This window comes from Mus caroli, unplaced genomic scaffold (genome assembly GCF_978045245.1).
Source record: "Mus caroli unplaced genomic scaffold, Mus_caroli_1 scaffold_18, whole genome shotgun sequence".
Lineage (NCBI taxonomy): Eukaryota > Metazoa > Chordata > Mammalia > Rodentia > Muridae > Mus > Mus caroli.
The window spans coordinates 38,454,297-38,480,467 of NW_028227273.1; the positions used below are offsets into that span (position 1 = coordinate 38,454,297).

Here is a 26,171-nt window from a genome sequence, read left to right on the forward strand (position 1 = left end):
CTTTGGCTGGGTGTTCACTACAACATGAGGAACTGAATTAAAGGGTTGCGGCATTAGGAAGGCTGAGAATTGCTGAGCTAGAGAGTCTGGGTCAGATTCTGGGGATGGTAGGTCAGGCCTATGATCCCCGTACTTTGGAAACTGAGGCAGGAGGATCAGGGATTTGGAGTCAGCTTGGGCTACACAGCAAGCTTTGAGACCCCAGGGTGAAGCTCTCAGTTTCCCAGCAGGGTCATGTCCAGGGAGGGAGTGGGTTTGGTGGGAAGTCTAAAATTTAAACAGGTAATTCAGACAGTAGGATGAGGGTAGCCTGTGTCAAGGCCCTAGGGCTCCGGGGGAGGGTATTAAAGACTGCTGCTGGCTTGAGTTCCAAGTGAGAATCCAAGACCAGGCTTTAGGAGGAGGACCCATGAACTCTGGCCCTCCTCTTCCTCAGATGAAATGAAGTATTTGGAAGTAGCCTCACATTTATCTTTGACAACTTGGCAATAAGGTAGCATTGAACTCAAACACTGGGGAAGTGCACAGTGAGCCTCAGCTGCAGCTGACCCATTGGTTGTGCTGAATATTAAATATATCAGTGCCAAGCCTTGCCCTATGTGGGTATAACAGCTGGGTATAAAACCCAGGCTAGTCTGATGGGGAAAACAGAGGGAATGAGAGGGATACAGGTGATACTGCCTATCTAGGAGAGGTTTGGAGGTGTGGAGAAAGCTAGTGTAGAGTGACAGATGAAAGATAGAAGCCCTGTGTGGCTGAAAGAATGAACCACAGACACAGGCCAGGGTCTGTGTAACTGTAACTGCATAGACAATTCCTAACAGCAGACACTTCTCCTTTGTAAATGTCTTCTGTTTCACAGAGTAGGGGCAGGAAAGAGCCTTACTGTTTAGCCCATGATAGCCTGGAGTTTGCCATCCTCCTAAGTCAGCCTCTGAAGTTCTGAGGTCACAGATGAGCTCCACTGCACCTGCCTGAAAATACTGTTCTGATGGCACATGCAGTACAATACAAGGCCAGCCTCAGCTACATAGTGAGTTCACCACTAGCCTAGGCTACGTGAGGCCTTGTGTTTTTTTAAGTAAATATTTTCAGCCCTAAGTTACTTCTGGTTTGCCCTGTGTTCACTCCTCTCTGCCATGGTAGTGTGACAGTCAGCTGTTGACAGTGTGGTAGTTGTGTTCTAATCAAGTTTTGTTTTTTTAACAACTTTGACACTGAGTGATGGAGCAGGATGAGTGGGGTCACTGGGCTGTGTGTTTGCTGAGGGAACTGAGGCTGAAGTGAACCAACATGTGGTCTTGAGTCACCCCACCTCCCTCCTGCAGCTCTCCCCAAAGCCCCTGGGACTCCTGTGGTGACGGAGAACACTGCCACCAGTATCACTGTCACATGGGACTCGGGCAACCCTGACCCTGTGTCCTACTACGTAATTGAGTATAAGTCCAAAAGCCAGGATGGGCCGTATCAGATCAAAGAAGACATCACCACCACGCGCTACAGCATCGGAGGTCTGAGCCCCAATTCTGAGTATGAGATCTGGGTGTCAGCTGTCAACTCCATCGGCCAGGGCCCTCCCAGTGAGTCAGTGGTGACCCGCACAGGTGAGCAGGCACCAGCCAGCGCTCCCAGGAATGTTCAGGCCCGCATGCTCAGCGCCACCACCATGATCGTGCAGTGGGAGGAGCCTGTGGAGCCCAATGGCCTGATCCGTGGCTACCGTGTCTACTATACCATGGAGCCGGAACACCCAGTGGGCAACTGGCAGAAACACAATGTGGACGACAGTCTCCTGACCACTGTGGGCAGCCTGCTGGAAGACGAGACCTACACCGTGCGCGTGCTCGCCTTCACGTCGGTGGGCGATGGGCCACTGTCAGACCCCATCCAGGTCAAGACCCAGCAGGGAGGTGAGGTCTGGGGAGCAGGTGCTCACACGTCTGCCAGGGGCATTGTTCTAGAGTCAAGAAGGACAGAGTTATCCCAGCCAATCAGAGCACCCGGCTTCCCATAGGCCAGCTCAGACGCTCAGCCATTGACTGCCAGCTAACCCCTTCCCCTGTAGTCACTGGGAGACACACATGTGCGAGCACGCGCCCTGCCATTGTCGTGTCACTTCCTAGACGATAAGTGTGTACACCACAGACCCCGTCACTGGGGGAAGGGGCAGCAGTTCGGAGTGAGTTTGAGGCCAGCCTGGGATACACAGTGAAACCCCATCAAAAGTAAAGAATGGGTGAGAATAATTGCCCAGCCCTGGCTATTCCATTGACCCTTTCCCTGCAGTGATTAGAGAGGGACAGGTGACACCAGGGGATGGCCACCCATGAGCAGACAAGGTGGCTGACTGGCTGGAAGACTTCTGAAGTGTCTGAGAGCTATGCAGGCTGCAGTGTCAGGAGCCTTGCTTGCAGCTGGAGCTCCCTTGAGGGGTCAGGTAGCTGTGAGGACACTGACCTTGCTCCATCTTGTCCATCCCTCATGTGTGCTTCTCCCCTAGTGCCTGGCCAGCCCATGAACTTGCGGGCTGAGGCCAAGTCAGAGACCAGCATTGGGCTCTCATGGAGTGCACCACGGCAGGAGAGTGTCATTAAGTATGAACTGCTCTTCCGGGAGGGCGACCGAGGCCGAGAGGTACCTGGGCTGGATGGGTGGCTGGGGATGAGCTGGGTGGGGCCTGCCAGGCAGGCCCCCATGGCCTCTCGTCAGTGCTGGCTTGTTACTCACCCCTGCCTCCTCATCCTTCCCATCCATCCTCTCTGCCCACCTTGCCTCATTCTGCTCCTATGCCCTGTCTCTGTCTCTCATGGAACTCTCTATCTACTCCTCTGTCTTGGCTCCTCTGTCTTCATCCATCACTGTCTCTATGCCTCCCTCTTTGTCTCTTTGTCCCTGTGTCTGTCCACCTGCTCCTGGCCCATCCGTTCTCAGGTGGGGCGAACCTTCGACCCAACCACAGCCTTTGTGGTGGAGGACCTCAAGCCCAATACGGAGTATGCGTTCCGGCTGGCGGCGCGCTCGCCGCAGGGCCTGGGCGCCTTCACCGCGGTCGTGCGCCAGCGCACGCTGCAGGCCAGTACGTGTCTCTCAGCGCCTTGTCCTTGGGGGAGGGGGGCTGCAGTGGCCACTAACCCAGCCTGAGCCCCTGGGTGGGGGCGTGGGGAGGGGGTGCTTCCCGCCTGGCCTGCCTCAGCCTTGGCCATGTCTGCCTGCCGTGCCTCAGTTTCCCCAGAGCAGGGTGGGTCTTCCCGCGGGGATGAGACTGGCACAGAATGGCCACTTGGCCACTGGTTCCTTCCTTCTCCTCCTGGGCCTGGGACTAGTCCTGTCCCCAGGATGTCCCTGAGGGCCTGGGATGACCCCTGGGTAACCCTGGAGTTTCCACACTTACCAGGTCCCCTTCAGCTCTTCTCACCTCACAAGGGACATGGCTCTGGAACCCTAAGGACAGAGTTCCCAGTGGCCCAGTTATTAACTAAGCGGCATCAGTTTTGGGGGCATGTGTGGCCCTTGATACAGGGTCCTGGTCCCTAAAGCAGCTTGCTGTGCCTGCCCAGCTCCTGTCTCAGGTTTCTGTTTCTGGGGCACACGGTGGCCCCAATGTCCTCACCACCATTCCCACACCTCAGCTCAGCTTTCATGACCCCTTTGGGGCCGCCTCACACCCTGCCTGCTCTGCTCAGCTTGGTCAGCGCAGCCTTTGCCACTGTGGTTCCTTGCACCTCCCCTACTCCCTCAGCCAGTCACCAAGTGGTTCCAAAAGCAACTGTAGTCGGTGACTTCACTCCCCATGTGTGAGAACACAGTGGGTCTCAGGTCCCTCAAGGGTGATGTAGACTTGCTTGGGCCAGGGTTTCTCTGAGGGCAAGGGCCACAGAGATCTGGTTCCCTGCCCAGCCCTCCCACCCCACCCCCTGCTGCTTCCTGCCCTATCCCCCTCCCCAGCACTGAGCCCCAGGTGGCTCCAAGGTGGCAATTGTCAGGTGGAGGTCAGTGAGGGTGGCCTGTGGCCTGGGGCCACCGAGCGGCCGGTAAAGGTGGCCCACAGGTGAGTATCAGCCAGTCTCAAGCGACTCACAAACACGGCCCACCCTGCGTGTCCCTTGCCTGCCCTGGGCATCACATGGCCCAGAGGAATCTCCAAACGACCCCAACTAGACATAAGACATGTTTGTCAGGCTTCAGCGCGGTCCCATCCGAGACACCACGCAGGTTGGGCTGGATTGTGATGGTCGTGACCTCTGAGGTCACCCAGCCATGTGCGCTCCAGGGCGGCCCAAGACAGGGAGTTGGGGGGAGAGGGCTCCCCTTCTCATCCGAGACCCAGGGCCAGGCGTGTTCCCAGGTCTGTGGGCTCATTAGGCCCTGTCAAGGGTAGGTGCAGGTCTACCCGCTGGCCACTGCGGGTGTCCTCAGACCCCACCACCCCCCACTGCCCAGGGAGCTGCAGAATGGCTCTCCCGGCGTGGGTCACCAAGAGCTCATAGCCTTGTAGCCGGCGCCGTTCCCTCTCGTTAAGAAAGTCTGTTAAGTTAGCGCTTGAAGGAGTGGAAGGTAGGTAAAGACTGGGCGTCTCTGTGAGGCGTCTGTCTGTCTGTCTTTCTTTTATGATTTTTTTTTCCATCATCGCCACTGTCACTTCGCTTCTTGTTTTATTATTGTTTGGTTTAGTTTTATCACTCTACCTTCCTCCTGTTTCACAGCGGAAGCCCCCTTCCAGCACATTCCCCAGTGGCTTATTTTGTTTCCATCACTCCTGCCTGACCCCCCCAACCCCACCCCCGGGCACTTTGGATCGGGGTGACTGGTCAAGAAATGGGCCCCAATCCATCCTGTGGCTACTGTCCAGTTTCCAGGAAGGAGAGCTGGGAGAGCAACCATTCCCCAGGGCCCACAGCAGCCACTGTCTTTGAATACGAAGCCATTGTCAATTTTAGGTCCTTGCATGGAAAGTCAGGGACTGCACACAGTCAACATTGACTAGATGCCAGACCCACAAGGGCATGGCAGGTTAGAGGACCAGGGTTGTAGTCCTGCCTAACGAGCCCAGGTCTGTGGTCCCCCAGCTGAAGGCCAGATGCCCATAACTGATGGCTGAGCCTGAGGCCTGCTGCGTGCTCGGAGTGGGCACCTGCTATTGCTGAGACTCCGTTTTACTGCCTGCAGAATGAGGTCTGCCCCTGGGCTTCGGGAGTGCTTGAGAGCACACAGAGTGGGGTCTGGCACTGCTTAGCACGTGCACAACTAATCCCCACAGCCAGACCAATGAGCTTTGGAGCTGAGTTTCCCCTCCGGCTTGAGGCAGGGCTCAGGATCAATGACTGAGTGGCTATGCGTCACATGTGGAAGCCCCCCCCCCATGCCCAGCAGGCAGGGCTACAGAGAGCCAGTGTCATGACCGAAAAGGGAAGTGGGTGCTGGGCCACATCCACATATTATCAGTAATTTCCATAGGCTAGCCTCTGGTCCATAGTAGGGCTATAAATGTTTCATAGTAGGCATGCCATTGTGAGCAGGGTCCTGCTGTTTGGCCCAGCACACAGTTGGTGCCCCTTAAATGTTGTTTGAAGTTTAACTACAGATCAGGACATACATCATAAATGGAAGCCATTGGCCATTGGTGACAAGCTAAATGATGTCAGTGCACAGAGGTCCCGAGATCACACAGGGCTCTGACAGTTCTGCAAGCCTCTTCAGATACAGTAAACATTTAGTGCTACTTGCTATAAGGAAGTTGGCTTGGTGTTTGATGCCCAGCAGGTGCTCAGGTCTGTACCGTAAGCTTCCTGCAGCTCAGGGTTTGTTCAGTACACAGTCAGTTCCTGCCAAGTCCCCAGCACCGTGTACAGACAGTATGGGCTCAGTTATAAGCACTACAACCACTCTAGTGTCAGGTCATGACACCTGACACATAGTAGGTGCTTCATATATGAAAACTAGAACTCAGTTTAATAAAGGTCCTACAGCCTGGGCTGGCATACCATAAGTGCTTGATCTAAAACTACTAACAGCACCTGGCACGCAGTGCTTTTCTAAGAGATGAGAACTCTTGTTTCCCAGGGTATAGTTGCCCAGTACCTGACAGAAGTAGGTATTTAATATAGGAAGACAATTACTCTCCAGTGTCTGGTATACTGTGGGCATTTACTATATGGAGGCTATCAGTCCAATGCCTACCTAACACCAGTAGATATTTAATGTGTGGAGAGTATTTTTAGTCAGTAAATCTCCTGATGTAATACCTGACACACAATAGGCACTTAATCTGTGATCACTATTAGCCCAGTCACTGCCTGGCATGCGTGCAGTATGTGTTTAACATTCAAGGACTGTTGGTCCAGTACCTGGTATGCAGTGTTTGATATATGGGTGCTTCTAGCCCAGTACCGATACACAGTAGGTATTTAATATATGTAGCCTATCAGCTTAATACCCTGCACACAGTAGGGCTTAATATTGCAGGAACTGTTAGCCTAGTGTCTGGAGCACAGAATGTGCTTAATATGTGAGCACTGTTAGCTCAATACCTAGCTCACAGTAGGTACTTAATATGTGTGTTCTTGATGCTCTGTGGAGTTCATAGTCCATTGCCTAACACATAATAGGTGTTTAGAATATGGAGCCTTGTTCTTCAGTAGAACCCCTAATCTAACTTTCTTATATAGCCAATAGCATAATACCTAGCACATAGTAAGTGCTTACTCTGTAAGAGCTTCTAGCTTGTTGCCCTTGCACACAGTAGGTGCTCAGTATGCAGGGACTTTGCCCAGCACACAGCAGGTGTCTCATAGGATGTGTCCAGCACTAGTCTGGTTTCGCTACAGTAGATGTCTGATGAATTAGCACCTCAATTTTTACTTTTAAAAACACCTGGCATGCGGGTTTGGCTCGGTGGTAGAGTGCTTGCTTAGCAAGCACAAAGCCCTGGGTTTGGTCCTCAGCTCTGGGGAAAAAAAAAAGACAAAATAACAAAACATCTGGCATGCTCACACACACACAGTAAGGCCAAGAGCACAGTGGTGTCTGGAGTTGGTTGTTGGGGTCCCTGTGGCTCAACTATTCAGTAAACAGATGAACCCTAAGCATATTTAATCACTATATTTTTTTTACCCCAAATTACCGGGAAATCTTCATGCCAGGTCTCATATTAGTTAGATGTTTAATACTGTTGGCTGAGATACCTTGTACATAGTAAGACTTGTTTCCTGACTGCTAATCCTCTTTGCAAATATCCATCACATGGTAGGCCTTCAACAGCACATGGCTCTAGCTTTATTCTATGAAGCCTTTGTCAAGTAGCTTGCACATAGTATGTACCTGTATGTATGGCTTCTCTCGTTCTCCCCGCTTGGCATGGTAACCAGAACATAGTAGGCACAGAGGTGGTACGTGATTTTGCTCCCATTCTTTGGAGCCCTTGGGGGTGTTTGGCACATAGTAGCTACTCAGTTTCTGGAGCTTCATTTTCAGTCCTTATCATGGTGCCTGGCACATAGCACATGCACAGTTAAGTGCATCTCTTTGTATATTAACGTATGTAGTTCCTGGCATGTGCCTGGCCCATAGTAGGTATGCAAGACACAGGCTTCTCTCCTGCCATTTTCTGAAGGTCATGACAAGTGTTCTAGCAATGAGCAGGTGCTTAAGCATGGTTGCCTTGTGGTGCTGGGCACATAGATGCAGTGTGGGTCCTGCCAGACACAAAGGAGATACTCAGTAGTTGCTTTCTGTATTCCATGAAGCCTTTATCACATTCTTAACACACAGTAGGTATCTCATGACATACTCAGGCACATAGTGGAGCCCAGTGGCAAGAGTGTTTACCACCACCACCACTTGTTCCAGTGCCTGAGTCACAGCAACTGCCCCATGCACATGGCAGTCACTATCCCACAGCAAGCTCAGCAGTTCTTGGCCAGCCCTCCCGGACCCGCCCACCCGCCCATCTCACCTTTGATTGACACCCACTTCTTTTGGGTTCGACTTCTCTTTGGTTCGTTCTGTTTTGTTATCATCTTTTTATTTTCTCTTTCCCATCTTCTGTCCCTGCCTTCCCCGCCCATCCCACCTCCCCGCCCCCACGCTCTCCCCAATAGAACCGTCAGCCCCCCCTCAAGACGTTAAGTGCACCAGCTTGCGCTCCACGGCCATATTGGTAAGTTGGCGCCCGCCACCGCCAGAAACTCACAACGGGGCCCTCGTGGGCTACAGCGTCCGCTACCGACCGCTGGGCTCAGAGGACCCGGACCCCAAGGAGGTGAACAACATACCCCCGACCACCACTCAGATCCTTCTGGAAGCTTTGGAGAAATGGACGGAGTACCGTGTCACCGCCGTGGCTTACACAGAGGTGGGACCAGGGCCCGAGAGCTCGCCCGTGGTCGTCCGCACCGATGAGGACGGTAAGCACCAGCCCAAGCCATACCCGGGCTGCGCCAGCCCCTGGCAGCTCCAGCTCTGGGACGGGACTGGGGTCAGCGGGAGCCAGGAAGCCAGTGCAAGCTGGCCTCGAGGTTGGGTACCCTCCTCCCAGGGTATGCCTGTAGGTGGCCTCCTGAGTCTTAGGTGCTCTGGGGCCCTGCACCATCCTGCCTGGAGGCAGGCAGCCACCTCCACCAACATACACCCACAGCGGCCTGTTAGAGGCCAGATAGCTTCCAGTGAAGAGCTAGTGTGAGCTACAGGCCAGGGCTGGGAGCCAAGCACCATGGGAAGAAGAAGTGCTGTTAGTGTCAGTGCAGGTAGAGGGAGGGTTTGGACCTGATGAAATCAGGGCAGTTGTTCTGCTGGCCTACTAGACCAGGAGATGATGGCGTTTGGGGAACTCCTACCTGACTGCCTAGTCCCAGCTTTGGGGTCACGGATTCCATTTTCCAAGCCTTAGTTTCCCCATCTGTAGACTGCAGGGATGTGTATCAGTTCAGATGGGGCCATGGAGAAGGGCCACGGGCTCTGGGGACCGTGGTGGTCATTATGTGGTGCTGCAGCAGGTCCTGGGAACATAGGGGATAGAGGAGGGCCATGCTTTTCCCAGGCCAGCAGCTATCCAACACCCTGGCCAGGGGCAGGGCCTGGCGCCCTGGTAACAGCCCCGCTGCCCCCCTCCTGCCCGCCAGTGCCCAGCGCGCCCCCGCGGAAGGTGGAGGCGGAGGCGCTCAACGCCACAGCCATCCGAGTGCTGTGGCGCTCGCCCACGCCCGGCCGGCAGCACGGGCAGATCCGCGGCTACCAGGTCCACTATGTGCGCATGGAGGGTGCCGAGGCCCGCGGGCCACCGCGCATCAAGGACATCATGCTGGCGGATGCCCAGGTGGGCAGGCACGACTGGGGTGGCAGGGGTGCTTGGGCACTGTCTCCTCTCTTCTCCCCACTCTGCTGCTGGCTCCTCTCTCACTTCCCTCCTCTCTCTCCCTCCACCGCCTCCCGCTCAGTGGGAGATGGACGACACTGCCGAATATGTAAGTAGTTTTCCAGGCCATTCTGCTGTCCTCTCTGTGCACTCTGCATGCCTGTGGTCTCCCCACCTGTGTCCCTGCGTGCCCTCCATAGCTTCTGATGGACCTAGGGTCGGGAAGGACAGCTGTCAGAGGTGGCTCTAGAGCAGGGTGAATTTGCTCTGTGTCCTCAAGCAAGACACTGCCTGTCTCTCTGCTGCTCTGAGTCTGTTTGACAGGAGACACGGGGGCTCTGTACAAGGTCCAGAGCTGCCACTAACCTGGCCTGTGCCCTACAGGGGTTTCATGCCCCAAAGGAGACTCTCTTTCTTTCCTACCTGTTTCTGTCTCCGATCCCCACTCCTGTGTTCCTGAGAATTTCTGTACTGCCAGGCACGAGCGCGCATGTGTGTGTGTGTGTGTGTGTGTGTGTGTGCGCGCGCATGTTGACCAGAGCCACCCAGGAGGGCATCAGGACCTAGTGTGCTTGAACATCTGCTGCCTGGGGCACAGTGTAAACAAACTGTACCCCAACATGGAGTCGCACTATTACCTGTATAGGGGCAAGCACCAAGCATGGGGTGGTCAGCACAGTAGGAAGGCAGAGGCTTATTGCTGCGGGATTTGATCGGAGACAGGATTAGCCTGACACCCCAATCTTCACCTTAGAATTTCAGGGCTGGCTTGAGTCGTGGCCCGCACCTCTCCATCCTGCCTCTCTTCTCAGAGTTATTCCATTTTAAGTTTGCAGTTTGCATCTTAACATTAGATGGCTGTTTCATAACTGGCTTTCAGATTCCAGATAGAGTTAACTGTTGAATTTCTCAAGTTGGTTGTGGGCAGCTCTGATAATCCAGTGGGGTCAGGGGGAAGCCAAGCCCTGGGGTAGGATGGGGCCTGGGATGTTAGAGAAACACCCAGGATCCCCCCTGTAGCTGGAGTGCAGTACCTTTGAGAGGCAGAGAGGGAGGAAGGAGAGCGGGGCAGCAGATGAGCAGGACCTGGTGGACTATAGAGAATTGACCTGAAGAGAAGGTGGGCGGGCGCCTTGGAGGAATGATTCTGATCAGGATGCTCTCTGATGGCTATTGCCCTGAGGACCTGGTGGTGGCTATGTGCCCAGCTTGTGTGTTTCTGACAGGAGTGTGGACACTGCATGTTGCAGCCTGTGCATGATCTCACCAGCATGTTGCCTGTGGAGGCATCATCTCTTGTGACTGTCTTAGGGGAGAAGGTGAGCAGGGCTGGCACCATTGCTGACCTTGCCCACCCATCCCACCCACAGGAAATGGTGATCACGAACCTCCAGCCTGAGACTGCTTACTCTATCACAGTAGCCGCGTATACCATGAAAGGCGATGGCGCTCGCAGCAAACCGAAGGTGGTGGTGACCAAGGGAGCAGGTAGATACCTATCCACTGCACAGCCTCTGGCTCCACAAGGCCAAGAGCAGTTCCCATGATTCTCAAGCCAGAGTGGTTTTAAGATGCACCAACCAGGTGGACCCAAAACAGGAAAGACATGGGCCCTTTTTAGAGGTTCCAGAGGCCAGGCACTACTGGCCCTGATGTCCATCTCTGCCCAAGTCACTCCCTCTCGCCAGACACTATACTCATTTGGCTGTCTCCTCTCAGCTGCAAAGTGGGAGTCAAGCTTAAAGGTAGCCCAAAATAGGTCCATGTGCCTCACATGGAATCCAAGCCTTTGCTTAAAGGAAGTCCTTCCTAAAATGTACCTTTAAAAACTAGACCTTAAGGACTGGGAGTGTGGTCAGGGGTGGGTCCCTGCGCAGAAATCCCCCAGTGAGGGGCTGCAGTTGGGGTTGGAGAAATGTGGCAGGGCAGCTGTTTCTCCCTCCACAGTGCTGGGCCGCCCCACCCTGTCGGTGCAGCAGACCCCCGAGGGCAGCCTGCTGGCGCGCTGGGAGCCCCCCGCGGACGCGGCCGAGGACCCGGTGCTTGGCTACCGCCTGCAGTTTGGGCGCGAAGACGCGGCCCCGGCCACGTTGGAGCTGGCTGCGTGGGAGCGGCGGTTCGCGGCGCCTGCACACAAGGGCGCCACCTATGTGTTCCGACTGGCAGCGCGGGGCCGCGCGGGATTGGGCGAGGAGGCCGCAGCGGCTCTGAGCATCCCCGAGGACGCTCCGCGCGGCTTCCCGCAGATCTTGGGTGCCGCGGGCAACGTGTCCGCGGGCTCCGTGCTACTGCGCTGGCTGCCACCCGTGCCCGCCGAGCGCAACGGCGCCATCATCAAGTACACGGTGTCCGTGCGGGAGGCCGGCGCCCCGGGGCCCGCGACCGAGACGGAGCTGGCGGCGGCCGCCCAGCCGGGGGCCGAGACAGCGCTCACGCTGCGAGGGCTGCGGCCGGAGACGGCCTACGAGCTACGCGTGCGCGCGCACACGCGTCGCGGCCCGGGCCCCTTCTCACCCCCGCTGCGCTACAGGCTCGCGCGGGACCCAGGTAGGCGCCGCCCCGGGCCCCGGCCTGCCCCTCCCCGCAGGTAAGTCTCGGCCTCCAGACTCAGCCCAGGCGCCCGAGGCTCCAGTCGGTCGGTCGGCAGGCACAGGTGGGATGCGGCTTGGAGGCCACGCCCATTGCTACGCCCCTCCCGCTTTTCTCCGCAGCCGCGCCGTCTCTGCAGCAGCAGCAGGCACTGGGGACAGGGCAGGCAGGGCCGGGCCAGGCAGGAAGGCCGAGGGCACAGCGGACCACAGGGACAACAGGGGCCGCCCCACGCGCCCCTTAGCCAGTGCCCGGTTCTTACTGGGCCATCTCTTCTCTCTCTTCCTGCTTGCTGCCGCCCTCAGTCTCCCCCAAGAACTTCAAGGTGAAGATGATCATGAAGACTTCAGTGCTGCTGAGCTGGGAGTTCCCTGACAACTATAACTCACCCACGCCCTACAAGGTACTACAACAGTGGAGGAAGGGGCGGGGCGGGGGGGGGTAAAATCTGGGAGCCTGGGAGAGATTGGGCACAGTCAAGGCCACCCGAGATCAGGATTGGATGATACTTAGACTTCACAGTTTGGTCTGAGATTGAGGCACAGTCTTTTCAATCACAGCTGGGTCACTGCCTGCGATCAGGGTCTGTCAGGGTTGCTGCTGAACCTGGGATCAAGGCTCAGTGAAGTTGAAGCCTAGTCAAGACTGGCACTCAGTTGGGGTTCTGGCTAAAGCCAGGATTTAGTATGTTGTTCAGGCTTAGTCAGGAACTAGTTAAGGGACCTCCTCGAACAGTCAGTTGGTCCTGAGCCTGACTCCAGGGTTTTGCCATGTTTGAAGGTCAACCAAGGATCAAGGCTTAGTTGGACCTGAAGGTTATTTTTGGACTGGGGCTCAGTCAGCTCTGTACTGAATTAGAACTCAGGAGCTAAGTTTGGGTTTAGGTTCAGTCAGATGGTTCATCCGGAAGTGAGGCTCAGTCAGGATTGGTCCAGGACAGGCAGCCTGAGGTTGCAGCTCTGCTGGGGTTGCTAGGCCCCGGCCCGTTTCTTGCTGAGCCAGCTCTGCCCACAGATTCAGTACAATGGGCTCACACTGGATGTGGACGGCCGCACGACCAAGAAGCTGATCACGCACCTCAAGCCACACACATTCTATAATTTCGTGCTCACCAACCGTGGCAGCAGCCTGGGGGGCCTGCAGCAGACAGTCACTGCCAGGACCGCCTTTAACATGCTCAGCGGCAAGCCCAGCGTCGCCCCAAAGCCCGACAACGACGGTTTCATCGTGGTCTACCTGCCTGATGGCCAGAGTCCTGTGACCGTGCAGTATGCCAACCCTTACCCCCATGCCTGACCCTGTAGCTGTCAACCCACTATGTGACTGCATCGAGCCACCCATCCCTTCTGTGACCCCATTTGCACACTTAGTGAGATAAGGGTCACGTGAGCCTGCCTCATGCAACTGTCCCCACAAAGCCTGACCCTTCACTGGGCGACCTTTAGCCCCCAGAAAATTCTGGTCTGTGCTTCAGGCTAGCTGGGAGGCCTAGCTAGGAGTCTGCAGTGAGGACCTCAAGGGGCTTCCTGGGAGTTGGGGAAAGGGCGTAAGATCATGTGAGCTTTGAGGAATGCACAGGACACTGAGATCTGGCACACCATGAAGTAGGCAGAAGGCTGATAGCTAAGAACTGGGATGTGGAGGCGTGGTACTGCATGGAGTTGGGATTGGGACACAGGTGTCACTGAAGATCTACCCACAGGAACTACTTCATTGTGATGGTCCCACTTCGGAAGTCTCGAGGTGGCCAGTTCCCTGTCCTACTAGGTAGTCCAGAGGACATGGATCTGGAGGAGGTGAGGCCACACCCATCCCCATGGGGCCTGCACACAGCCAGGCTGTGATGCCCGTCTCCCCTAGGAGCCCTGAGCCCTGTGACACTCTTTCTGCAGCTCATCCAGGACATCTCCCGGCTGCAGAGGCGCAGCCTGCGCCACTCCAGACAGCTGGAGGTGCCTCGGCCCTACATCGCCGCTCGATTCTCCATCCTGCCAGCTGTCTTCCATCCTGGGAACCAGAAGCAATATGGTGGCTTTGACAACAGGGGCTTGGAGCCAGGCCACCGCTATGTCCTCTTTGTGCTTGCTGTGTTGCAGAAGAATGAGCCTGTAAGTCCTTGGCAGCATCCACCTACATCCTAGCTAGGCTTCCCCACCAGCGTGGAAATAGGTATAGAAATGGAGGCACAGAGGTCACCTGGTGTCTTACTATGGGTATGTGGACCTCTCTGGGAGGTTGACCCAAATCGATCCCCAAAGCCAAGCATAGACGTTGTAAGCTCACAGGAGGCCAGGACTGGACACGGGGTGGGGTGAGGGTCCCAAGGGTTCATCCTTTAGAGGAAAACACCTTAGCTGGGTCCGAGAAGGATCAGCAGGAACTCAACAGAAAAGGTTCCCCCCCACACATGTATCCCAGGAGAGAAGCCTGGGGGCGGCCTGGCAGCGGGCATAGACAGCTAGAGGGCGTTAGGCCAGCTGGGGGTCCAGATGTGGCCAGCACTGATGACGGCCCCTCCTCTGCCTCTGTCCTGCAGACATTTGCAGCCAGTCCCTTCTCAGACCCCTTCCAGCTGGATAACCCGGACCCTCAGCCCATTGTGGACGGCGAGGAGGGCCTCATCTGGGTGATTGGGCCTGTGCTGGCCGTGGTCTTCATTATCTGCATCGTGATTGCCATCCTGCTGTACAAGAAGTGAGTGAGCCCAAGGGCGGGAGGAGGACACTGAGCTAGGGGGCTGTGCTTGACCATAAGGGTGTAGCTGCTTAAGTGAGGGACCGTCACACCTGTGCCAGAGAAAACTGAAGTGACCTCCTTGGAACGGGGTCCAGGCATAGAGGGAAAGCACCAAATGACAGAAACTGGGAGTCGGCAAGATTGGGAAGCCACCGACATCACAGAAGGGGCTCTGTCTGACCTGCACGGTCTCACTTGGCATTCTCTTTTTCTCCTCTCACCTGAATCCGGTCTGGGGACAGCAAACCTGACAGGTGAGGACTGGCCTGAGGCAAGAGGATGACAGGTGGTTGGAGCTGGGCTGGGCTCATGGGACATGGCTACTTCAGTTCTCCAGATGGCATATGTGTTTATACAAGGGTCTGGGATCAAGGCTCAGTATAGGATTGGAATTTAGGTGAGATTGAGGCTCAGTCAGCTTGGAGCTTAATCTGAGATAAGGGCTTGTCCTGGATTGTAGTCCAGTCTAAAACTGAAGCTTAGTCTATAGGACGAATGATCCATCTGGATTTGGGGCTCAGCTAAGGCCGAGAACCCAATCTGAGGTTGATGCTAGTCTAGGATCCAAGGGTCTTTGTAGGATTGAGGTTCCATAAATTAGGGTTCAGTGTGTAATTGGCCCATTCCCTACCTCGTGTTTGTAGGCCCTGGGCCATGTGTCCCTGAGTGTGTGCACACACTTTGGGGCATATGCTAAAACATTGGCTGTCTGTCCCTTCCCTCTTTGTCCTTGAAGCAAACGCAAGGACTCAGAGCCCCGCACCAAATGCTTACTGAACAACGCCGACCTTGCCCCCCATCACCCCAAGGACCCTGTGGAAATGCGACGCATCAACTTCCAGACACCAGGTATGAGCTGACTGTGGGGGCCAGAAGCAGCTGGGGTGGGCCTTCTGCACCCCCTAAATGAGCCAGGCTCTGATCACCAAAGCAGCAGGTCGCATGACTGCCACCTTCTCCAAGAACTTAAAACGTCAAAAACAAAATGAATCAGGCAGAAAGGCAGGAGTTTCTTTTTTTTTTTTTTTTTTTTTTTTTTTTTTTGAGACAGGGTTTCTCTGTGTAGCTCTGGCTGTCCTGGAGCTCACTTTGTAGACCAGGCTGGCCTCGAACTCAGAAATCTGCCTGCCTCTGCCTCCCGAGTGCTGGGATTAAAGGCTGCAGGCAGGGGTTTCATGTCACACCCCCCACCCCGTGTCCTCCATCCCTCAGTCCGTTCCCTGTTCCCTCGGGGTGGAGCTGAGGGTCACCCTGGTTTGTGTTTTCACACTGGCCTTGGAATGTGCCTGTGCCTAGTCTCCACCCATCAGCTCATCAGGGCTCATTGTATCTTCACGAGGAAGGCTCCCCAAATGCCCCATCCCCACCATGGGCTTCAGCTGCTTCCTTCCAAGTAGCAGGCTTCATACATAACTGACGGCCATGCCCTGTGGGTTCCACATAGTTTTCCCTCTCCTTCATCTCTGGTCAGCCAGATGTTCACCCCATGGGGGCTCTGTAGCCTGTGGGTTTAACTCCTGGTGCTATCCTGAGAACGCCAGCCTCACAAGCCCTGACTTGTGTCCCGCTCGAGCTGGTTCATCAGCTTGTCTTTGAGTGCCAGCTGCTCCCTCTTAGAGGGCTGTGCTTCACAGCCCTCTCTGCTTTTTCCACCTATTTGTGTGGCTGCCACTCTCCTCCAAGACGGTGGCCACCGGCCTGCAGCACACTCTCCAAGACGGTGGCCACCGGCCTGCAGCGCACTCTGGATGTTGGTTCCATGTCATCTCTGCTGTGTGCTCGTGATTTATTCCACCCGCGTGGATTGCTTGCTTAGCTGCCATTTTGAGAATGAGGTGTTTGTTGTATTGTCCTGGTTACCCAGAGTCACCTGTCACCCTAAGGTCCAGCTCTGACCTGGCTCATAGCGGACCTTCACATTCTAGTGAGAATTCCCAGCATTTAACTGGTATTTCTTAGTCCTTAAAGCTCCTGGCGTGGGCCCATAAGTCCCCCCCCTACTTTTAGCATCTACCTCTTCCAGGTCCCTTCTGCCTTCCCACTGGGGACCATGGCCAGGTCGATGTAGGGGAGGAGTTGAGCCTGACTTTTCTCAGTCTCAGAATCAGAGCTGAAAGAAGGGCCTCTTATGGCTGCCCTGGTGGCCTCCTGGGGACAGTTTGCCTGTGGTTTGCTGTCTTCACTGGTTTGGGCCCCTTCAGGCCAGCCGGGGTGTAGCTTGGGTCATCCCCATCTCAGTTCCTGCTGCTTCTCGCCCTGGCTGAGGTCATTTGCTCTCTCTGTTTTGCCGCCTGCCTGTGCATCCACTGACCGTTGCCCGCCTGGCTCTGGGTGGCTGTGGCCACACCCTGCTGGATGACAGGCAACCATGAAGGAGTGCTGTAGACCATCAGGAGTTGAAGGGTCTCTGGGGGGCTCAGAGCACCTGGCGGGGCCTGAGGCTCAGGTTCAGGTCTGATGTATCAACATGAGGGTGAGAGACCCCAGCCACCTTCAGCTGTAACAGTCAGGACACATGGAAACTGGGGACAGTTGGGGAGAGGCCATCACACATGCACACAGCACCCAGGTGCCATCACTCACACATGCACACAGCACCCATGTGCCATCACTCACACATGCACACAGCACCCATGTGCCATCACTCATGCATGCACACAGCACGCATCAAACCCACTTGGAGAGCTGTTCGGTCCCCTGGTCTTGGGAAGGGCAGTACCCCTTGCACCATGTTTCTGAGCTACACTGGCTGCCTCTGCTTCTCCATCTTTGCCACAAGACATTGGGACCATGGAGCCCTGAGCAGCGTGGGGTCCGGGGCCACAGAGGCCTGACTTCCTCCCCATGCTCCAGCTGCGCAGCAGGTGGCACTCTCCCAGTCCTGTCCACCTGTCGTGTCCTTTAACCACAGTGCCTCCATGGCCACAGCAGCCTCGTCTGCTGACCCCATGCCCACTCCTCTCCTCACAGGTATGCTCAGCCACCCGCCCATCCCCATCACAGACATGGCGGAGCACATGGAGAGACTCAAAGCCAACGACAGCCTGAAGCTCTCCCAGGAATACGAGGTGAGCCAAGGCCGCTGTGGGATGTTGCTTGATGCCCCAGCCCTGGTGATCCAGCACTGCACCCCTCCCCACCATGCCTGAACCTACCCTTTCCCTGCAGTCCATTGACCCTGGGCAGCAATTCACGTGGGAACATTCGAACCTGGAGGCCAACAAGCCCAAGAACCGCTATGCCAACGTCATCGCCTATGACCACTCACGGGTCATCCTGCAGCCCCTAGAAGGTAACAAGGACCCAGGCTGCACATGTGTGGTGCACTCTGCCTTGTCTGTGTCATTAGCCATTGTCTGGGCAGCTCTGATCCCCAAGGGTTAGCTCTGGGCTGTCACGGTTTGTAGGAGAGGTGTCATTGCAGCAGGAGTATGGCCAGTGGGTGTCTGACTGCCACAGTGGGCCCAGTAGAGATGTGGCCCCAGATGACTGCAGGGCCATGCAGCAGAGCCATAGAGCCATCCCCACAGTGGCCATGGGCATGTGTCAGAGGACAAGTTGAACAACCCCACAAAACTGTCTCTGGCCCCCTGCCCGGCTGCAGGCATCATGGGTAGTGATTACATCAATGCCAACTATGTGGACGGCTACCGGCGGCAGAACGCATACATTGCCACGCAGGGGCCCCTGCCTGAGACCTTTGGGGACTTCTGGCGGATGGTGTGGGAGCAGCGATCGGCCACTGTGGTCATGATGACGCGATTGGAGGAGAAATCGCGGGTGAGGCGCTGTGGGCACGGCTTGGCCCCGAGGCTTTCAAGGCGTTGCCTGACCCTGACCTCATCTCCCTCTCTGGCAGATCAAATGTGACCAATACTGGCCTAACCGAGGCACTGAGACGTACGGCTTCATCCAGGTCACCCTACTAGATACCATGGAGCTGGCTACCTTCTGCGTCAGGACCTTTTCTCTACACAAGGTATGGCCTGGGTGGGGGACGCATTGCGCAGAATAAATATGTCTGAGGCTGACAGCACTTCTGAGAGGCCACTTGAGGATTGGGGGTTCAAAGCTCAGAGTTGGCTGGCATGAGCAGCCACAGTGGGAACAAGGCCAGCGCAGGACCCAAATTGGCGCCATGCCACACTCTGACCCCACGAGCAGTGTCTGTGGTGGAGCACATGTGTAACCACGCCTGCTCGTGATGTCGCCGTTTCTGAGAGTGACCCCATCCTGCTGGGGAGGGACAAGGTCATCCTGTGCAGACGGGCGGGGCTGACGAGCCCCTGCAGTACATCTGGTGTGTGGCAGTGTCTGGCCCAAGTTCTGACGGCAGGCAGTCTAGTGTACGTTCATTACAGAAGGGAGAAGGGGGTGCACAGGGCCCAGCACATCGCCCTGCATTTGAGTGGGCCTGTGGCAGGAAGGAGTGCTGAGCTCAGTGACACATGACATGACTGAGTCAGTCACACCCTGACTGGACCACCCGTCATCATAGGGCAGAGTGAGCGAGCACACAGCATCCTGCCTCTGTGGGGTGACTAGAGAGTATGGGGAAGAAATAGACATGGGGCAAGGAAATGGGGAGCAGGCCTGGGAGGGGCGAGCAGGAGGGGAAGGCAGGGCTGGGATACTGGGAGCAGAGGGAGAGGGACGGTCTTTGGAGGAGCTGCAGGACCCCAGAGAAGGATGGGGTAACTCCTCCGGAATTAGGGAGTGAGGGTGCGGGGAGGGGAAGCTGATGTGTCCCCGGGCTGTGGTACAGAACAAAGGCACATCTCAGGGCTTCAGTTGATGAGATGGGGAACAATGTGGGCACGGTGGTGACACCCAATAAAACCCCCTAAATCAGGGTAGTGCCAGCTGAGGTGTCCTGGACACTTAAACCACAGTGACAGATGCTGTCCCTCTGGTCCTCAGAATGGCTCTAGCGAGAAGCGTGAGGTGCGACATTTCCAGTTCACGGCATGGCCCGACCATGGGGTACCTGAGTATCCCACGCCCTTCCTGGCATTCCTGCGAAGAGTCAAGACCTGCAACCCGCCTGATGCTGGCCCCATTGTGGTCCACTGCAGGTGTGCACAGCCCTGACCTGTCTTGTCCCTGTCTCTCTGCATCCCTGTCCCCTGACCATGGTGTCCGTCCTCACAGCGCGGGTGTGGGGCGCACTGGCTGCTTCATCGTAATTGATGCCATGCTAGAGCGCATCAAGACAGAGAAAACCGTGGACGTGTATGGGCATGTGACACTCATGCGGTCGCAGCGCAACTACATGGTGCAGACAGAGGATCAGTATGGCTTCATCCACGAGGCGCTGCTAGAGGCTGTGGGCTGCGGCAATACCGAGGTCCCTGCTCGAAGCCTCTATACCTACATCCAGAAGCTGGCCCAGGTGGAGCCTGGCGAGCATGTCACGGGCATGGAGCTTGAGTTCAAGGTGACTGCGGGCCCACGGTGGGGTGGGCTTGAAAACTGACTCCCACAGTTGTCCTCTGACCTCCATACATGCATGATAAATAAAACACGTGCCAGTGATTTTGTTGCACTGGCCCCAGCCCTTTTGCCCTGACCAACCGCCTCCCCGCCCCCTCATCCCCACAGAGGCTCGCCAGTTCCAAGGCACACACTTCGCGCTTCATCACCGCCAGCCTGCCTTGCAACAAGTTTAAGAACCGCCTGGTGAACATCCTGCCATACGAGAGCTCGCGTGTCTGCCTGCAGCCCATCCGCGGTGTGGAGGGCTCTGATTACATCAATGCCAGCTTCATCGATGGCTATAGGTACCTTGGTCCTGCCCTTCAGAGGTCTACACACAAACACACACACACACCGTCCTCAGTTCTCTGCTCTGGATAAGGCTACCTTGAGGATGTGAACAGTGGTCAGTCCTGTGAATAGACCCCAGGTCCTAGCACTTGCTGGGCAAGGACTCAGCCCCACTGCACTCCCAGTCCTTGGTTTTGTGAGATTAGGTTTTGAGTAAGCTAGCCTGGCTCTTTTGTTGTTGTTTGACTGGGGAAAGTGCACGTGAGCCTGTGCATTTGCGTGCAGGTCTGTGTTGGGTACGTGCATGTGTGTGTGTGTAGATGTGCATGAAGGCCAGCGATCAGATCAGGTTTTCCTCGGAATCATGGACATTGTTTTAATGAGCCTGGGTGTCTCACTGGCCTGAAACTTGCTAAATAAGACCAGCTGCCATAGTTTCTGTCTATTGCTGTGACGAGACATGTACGTGTCCAGTACTACATACAGAAGAGAGATTTTTTTTCAGGACTCATGGTTGGCAGGCAGGAGTTTCAGTCCATGAATGTCAGTGGCAGGCAGGCATGGTGCTGGAGCAGTAGCTGAAAACTTAAAACTTGTCTGCAAGTTAGAAGGAGGCAGACCTGGACCTGCTGTAAACTTTTGAATCCTTGAAGCCCAACCCAGGGGACACACTGCCCCCAAGAAGACCACATCTCCTGATCCTTCTCAAACAGTTTCACCAACTGGGAACCAAGCACCCAGACAAATGAGCCTGTGGGAGCTCTCTCAGACACCACACTGCTGAGCAATGAGCCCAGGGCTGGGCATGGAATGTAGTACCCGACCTTTGATATTTAAGTTCCTGGATGAAAGACACAGCCTTTATATTTACAATTAGCCTTAAACAACATAAGAGCTGGGCAGCTGCCTACCCTCCATGCTGTTAGAATCTAGTTTCCTATTGATAACCCCGAGTTATTACTTACTGTGTTTCATCTGGCCTGCTCTTAGCGCCAGTTGAGCAGCCCTCGGGGCCATGCTCTCTTGACTCCTAACCCATGGCAGCTTCTCCTTCCTCCTTCTCTACTCTCCTTATCTTCCTCATATGGTCTTCCTCTCCTCTCAAGCCTGTGAAACTTAAACCCTACCTATGTCTCTTCTGCCCAGCTATTGGCTGTTGGCATCTTTAGTTACCAATCAGAATTAACTTCCAGACATCACAGGCTCTACTGTGCAGACCCCAGGTCTTAGGCCTGCAGTTAGCGTTACAATAGACAGGAAAAGATGAAACCTTGACAACTGAACTCAGGACCTCACACTTGCCAGCCAAGCTCTCTGCCCACTGAGCCTTCCCAGTGCCCCATGCCTAGCCTTGTCATCATGGGAGTTACAGGAGGAACCCAGACACCTCAGTGACACTGAACTGAAAGCAAAGTCTCAATGGGGAGTTGGGGAACTGCACAGCGGTTATAGCACTGGCTGCACTCGCAGAGGACCTGGGTTTGGTACACTGCATTCACAAAGTCTGTAACTAGTTACTAGGAGACAGTGCCTTCCCATGGCCTCTGCACATGTGTTCATAGGCATACTCATGACTTCTAGAAGCGTGCGTGTGTACATACATACGTATATATGTATGTCTGTATGTGGAGTTCTGGTGGGGCAAGTGTCTGTGCCAGGGCCCTGGGGTAAGAAACCTAGCTGAGCGTGGTCTGATGGCTTTGGAGGGTGGATGGAAGATGTGTGTTTCACAATGTCCCCAAGAGGTTTAAATTTGGCTTGGAGGCTGAGGGACTTGGGCAGGGCATTCTGGGGAGTGTGGCTCTGAGCCCATGCTTGTGCCCCCTCCCTTCTGCAGACAGCAGAAAGCCTACATTGCAACACAGGGGCCACTGGCAGAGACCACAGAGGACTTCTGGCGAGCTCTGTGGGAGAACAACTCTACTATTGTTGTAATGCTCACCAAGCTCCGAGAAATGGGCAGGGTGAGTGTGTGCCAGGTGGGACGGGGGTGGGGGGGGCACACTCAGGGCCATGGTGCTGACCCCACTCTGCCCTACAGGAGAAGTGCCACCAGTACTGGCCAGCCGAGCGCTCTGCCCGCTACCAGTACTTTGTGGTTGACCCGATGGCAGAGTATAACATGCCACAGTACATTCTGCGTGAGTTTAAGGTCACAGATGCCCGGGTGAGTGCTGGCTATGGGAGGGGCTGGGTCTTCTGGGAGGGTAAAGTACCTAATGACTTGGGTTGGAAGTGGGTTTGGCTACTGCACTTGTTGCCTTAGCCCTGTGGCCCTGGAGACAGGAGGATAGGCAAATGTGGCTTGCTGGTTGCCAGCTCAGTGAGCGACACTATGGTGAGAGCAAAAAGCGTAGAGGAACTAGTATGGTCGCCAGTCAATGCCAGAGTTGCCGTGGGTGACAGGAGACCAGAGCCTGGACAGGATAGTGGGATGAGGGGCTAAAGCCTTGGGTGGCTGAGGACTGATGCTCACAGGGCCAGGGTGTGGGGCAGGGTGGGCAGAAGCGGAACATGGTCACAAGAGGCCTGCAGTGGGTAGTGGGAGCAGCTTGACACCTCTGGGAGCTGTGGTGGGGTTTGACAATGACAGGGACAAACCCAGCAGCACTGGGGGTTATGGCATAGTCAGATGAATGGGCAGCCAGCATCAGTGGAAAGTGGTACCTTGGATGACAAAGGGCCCTGGCAAAGACCACATGGTCTGTGTGGAAGACACCATTAGACCGTGGACAGGGATGGTGACCCAGCTATCCTCCTAGGATGGCCAGTCCCGGACCGTCCGACAGTTCCAGTTCACGGACTGGCCAGAGCAGGGTGCACCCAAGTCAGGGGAAGGCTTCATTGACTTCATCGGCCAAGTGCATAAGACCAAGGAGCAGTTCGGCCAGGACGGACCCATCTCAGTGCACTGCAGGTGAGTGCCACACCTGGGCTCCTGATGGTCCTGGGGCCATGGAGAGGCCTTCACCCACGTGACCGCACATCACCCTCCTCTCACAGTGCCGGAGTGGGCAGGACCGGAGTGTTCATCACCCTGAGCATCGTGCTTGAGCGGATGCGCTACGAGGGTGTGGTGGACATTTTCCAGACAGTGAAGGTGCTTCGGACCCAGAGGCCTGCCATGGTGCAGACAGAGGTATGGGGGGTGATGGGCAAGAAGTCCCTGCCGCTGAGACTCAGTTTCCCTCCTGGAAACCTATAGGCTGATTGTAGGTGTGCCTCAAACATCCCCCGTGGTTGAGGAGGGGGTGAGCCAAAGTCCCTGCATGGAAACTCGGGCTCTGGCAAAGGGGCCCCTCACCCCTGCAGGTTTGGGGTCTGTCAGAGATCTTAACCTCCTGGGTTGGAAGATTGAGGCCAGGGCAGAACTGGGCTGGCTGGGAGAAGGGGCTGTGGGCTCTGAGCGGGGAGGACTGCTGCCACCGTGGGAACCTCCCAGGAATATGTGCCTGTGTCTCCTCTGCCCTGCAGGACGAGTACCAGTTCTGCTTCCAGGCGGCTTTGGAATACCTGGGCAGTTTTGATCATTATGCAACATAAGCCATGGGCCCCGCCCGACACCTCAGCCCTGCGCCAAGTGCCCTGGATGTGAGCCTAGGTCCGCCACTGGGCAGGAGGCGGCCCAGGGAGACCTCCTCTTCGCGGAGACAGGCGCTGCCTTCCTCATTCCCTTCTGATTCCAAAACGAGGTTCCAGGGTGGGGGGTTGGGGTGGAGAGAGAAGGAGCCACTGCTCCCCACGGCTGGGGTCACACAGGGACCGAACTCTGCTTCCGCACTCCCCTGCCTGCCTGTTGGCAACATTTTTTTTCTTATTTTTTTTAATAGTGTATATTTTTTTTCTTCATTTTTTTTTTTAAGAAAAAACAAAATCGTGCCGGTCAAAACTTTGAAAAAGGAACAAGATCACTGTTTGTGCCTCTGTGGGAGGCCTATTTTTTCATAGTTAGCGTGCCGTGTGGCGGCTATGTGTGGCCACTTCGACGGCTTCTGTGTGTGCATCTTTCCCACATGCCCGACACTGCCCCCATCCCCATGTGAATGGTGCGCTTAGTTTTTATTTTTAACCTTTTTACTTTTTTTTTAATCAATCTTCAGACATATCAGATATGGAGGGTGAGGCGCTGGGGGCACTCGGGCCAGACTACAGGGACATGGCCACCAAGGACACAGTGGCTGGCCTCACTGCCCCAGTCCCTGGCACACCAGGGAGGGTCCTCGTCTACTCATGACCTCTGTGCCCCGCATGGAGGACCCGGGACTACGGGACACTTGGGGGATATCCGACCCCCTGGAGCAACTGAGGTCTCTCTTTGTAGGAGAGTGGGTCAGCACTCGTCCCCGCTGTTTTTTGGGCAGAAGCAGCAGGTGACGCCCCTGTATGTAGATAAACCAACTTTGTATTAAAGAAAGATTCGTCCGACCTAGTGCATGGACTGCTCCTTAATGCTGCCACTGTTGGGGAAAAGGCAGGACCAGACACTGGTGACCAGTGGGCTCAGAGAAGAAGTATTTTGGCCTCTGAGGTCACACAGTGGCTCTGGGCTTCAGAAACAGCTTAGAGGACTCAAATGATGTCCCGAGCTCAAATCCTAGCACCCAGGCAAAGAGCCAAGCATGGTGGATATACTTGTCATTCCAACCCTGACGTTTCTGGGGCTCACCAGCCAGCAAAGCCTGATGAGGGACCCTGGCAATGATGGCAGAGTTGGCGAAGGGTAGGAAGCGACAGTAAGGCAGGTAAAAGAATTGGGGTGAGCTCTGGAGTGGAGGAGACCCCTTCATAAATTACCAGAGCCTCGAGTCCATCCCTCTGGAGAGAGACTGAGGCCGAAGTGTCTGAGCTGGGGTAGGGGTGGCCCAGCATCCCTTACGACCTGATTCTCTTTCAGGGCTGTGTAATATTCCCTTGTGTGATAGTACCAGCTCTGGCTCTGGGTTAAAGCCGGAGCTCTGTGAGATCCTTACACAGAGGCTGGAATTACTGTGGGATGTGCTCTGGTGTCGTGTCTGAAGCATAAAAGATACTCAGGCTTGTCCCAACCTTGACAAGCAGTGACAGCATGCACCAAGTACCCTGGGCCAAGCGACAGTATCCACTTCCTTAATGGCCTTATGTTCACTTTGGGGTTTGAATCCCTACTGAGGTTGACCTTGAACTCAAAACCCTCTGCCTCCACTCCCCTCAGTGGGCTTATCAGCACGAGCCACAGGTCCTGGCTAACTGTTTTCAACCGACAGTGGTTTTACACTGCTATGACTTCATCCCAAGGGCTGCGCTCCTGAGTTACATAGGAATAAAGGAGCAGAGGGCCTGGCTAACTGACCCTGCTTGTCTCCCCAGTGTTTTATTTCAAAATTAATCTTTAATTTTCCATGTGAGCGTGGCACCTGTCCATGGTGGCCGTAGGAGCTGGGTTCCTCGATCTGGCTTCAGGCAGCTGTGAGCGGCAGGACTCCTCCCTCCAGGTCCCAAAGTCCAGGTCCACAGAAGCAAACTCCCACTGTCAATACCTGTCAAAACCACAAGAGACTCAAGGGCCGTACATAGCCTGGAGACAAAGCAGAGAATCTGATTCTCACATTGCATTTCAGTTGGGTGGACAAAGGTTCCAGCTCTGGCCACTCTCGCCCCAAAGCTATGAGTATCTGCTCCTCACAGAAGTGGCTTCTTCCCTGCTTTGCCTGCCTCAGCCTCCCATTTCGAGCCTAGCTGTGCTCAGCTGTGT

At 55.4% G+C, this 26,171-nt stretch overlaps 1 protein-coding gene across 7 annotated transcripts in view; it reads left to right on the plus strand.

Moving 5' to 3' along the window:
• Ptprs (protein tyrosine phosphatase receptor type S) overlaps positions 1-24,869 on the plus strand; it is a 64,501-nt gene extending 39,632 nt beyond the window's left edge. For 2 of the 7 annotated variants that reach the window (XM_085833034.1, XM_085833035.1), the window contains exons 8-33: positions 1,329-1,910; positions 2,501-2,634; positions 2,932-3,076; positions 8,097-8,402; positions 9,117-9,310; positions 9,432-9,458; positions 10,720-10,837; positions 11,297-11,896; positions 12,244-12,341; positions 12,953-13,206; positions 13,641-13,734; positions 13,831-14,046; positions 14,475-14,632; positions 15,411-15,523; positions 17,645-17,742; positions 17,843-17,966; positions 18,279-18,454; positions 18,534-18,653; positions 19,595-19,749; positions 19,826-20,111; positions 20,276-20,454; positions 22,278-22,404; positions 22,482-22,607; positions 23,203-23,357; positions 23,444-23,579; positions 23,915-24,869. In XM_085833034.1, the coding sequence (XP_085689160.1) occupies positions 1,329-1,910; positions 2,501-2,634; positions 2,932-3,076; positions 8,097-8,402; positions 9,117-9,310; positions 9,432-9,458; positions 10,720-10,837; positions 11,297-11,896; positions 12,244-12,341; positions 12,953-13,206; positions 13,641-13,734; positions 13,831-14,046; positions 14,475-14,632; positions 15,411-15,523; positions 17,645-17,742; positions 17,843-17,966; positions 18,279-18,454; positions 18,534-18,653; positions 19,595-19,749; positions 19,826-20,111; positions 20,276-20,454; positions 22,278-22,404; positions 22,482-22,607; positions 23,203-23,357; positions 23,444-23,579; positions 23,915-23,983 (4,790 nt within the window). In that variant the 3' untranslated portion in view covers positions 23,984-24,869. The remainder of the gene's footprint in view (positions 1-1,328; positions 1,911-2,500; positions 2,635-2,931; positions 3,077-8,096; positions 8,403-9,116; positions 9,311-9,431; positions 9,459-10,719; positions 10,838-11,296; positions 11,897-12,243; positions 12,342-12,952; positions 13,207-13,640; positions 13,735-13,830; positions 14,047-14,474; positions 14,633-15,410; positions 15,524-17,644; positions 17,743-17,842; positions 17,967-18,278; positions 18,455-18,533; positions 18,654-19,594; positions 19,750-19,825; positions 20,112-20,275; positions 20,455-22,277; positions 22,405-22,481; positions 22,608-23,202; positions 23,358-23,443; positions 23,580-23,914) is intronic. The other 5 variants (XM_085833038.1, XM_085833039.1, XM_085833036.1 and 2 more) reach the window with 5 other exon arrangements.
• The last annotated feature ends 1,302 nt before the right edge of the window (positions 24,870-26,171 follow it).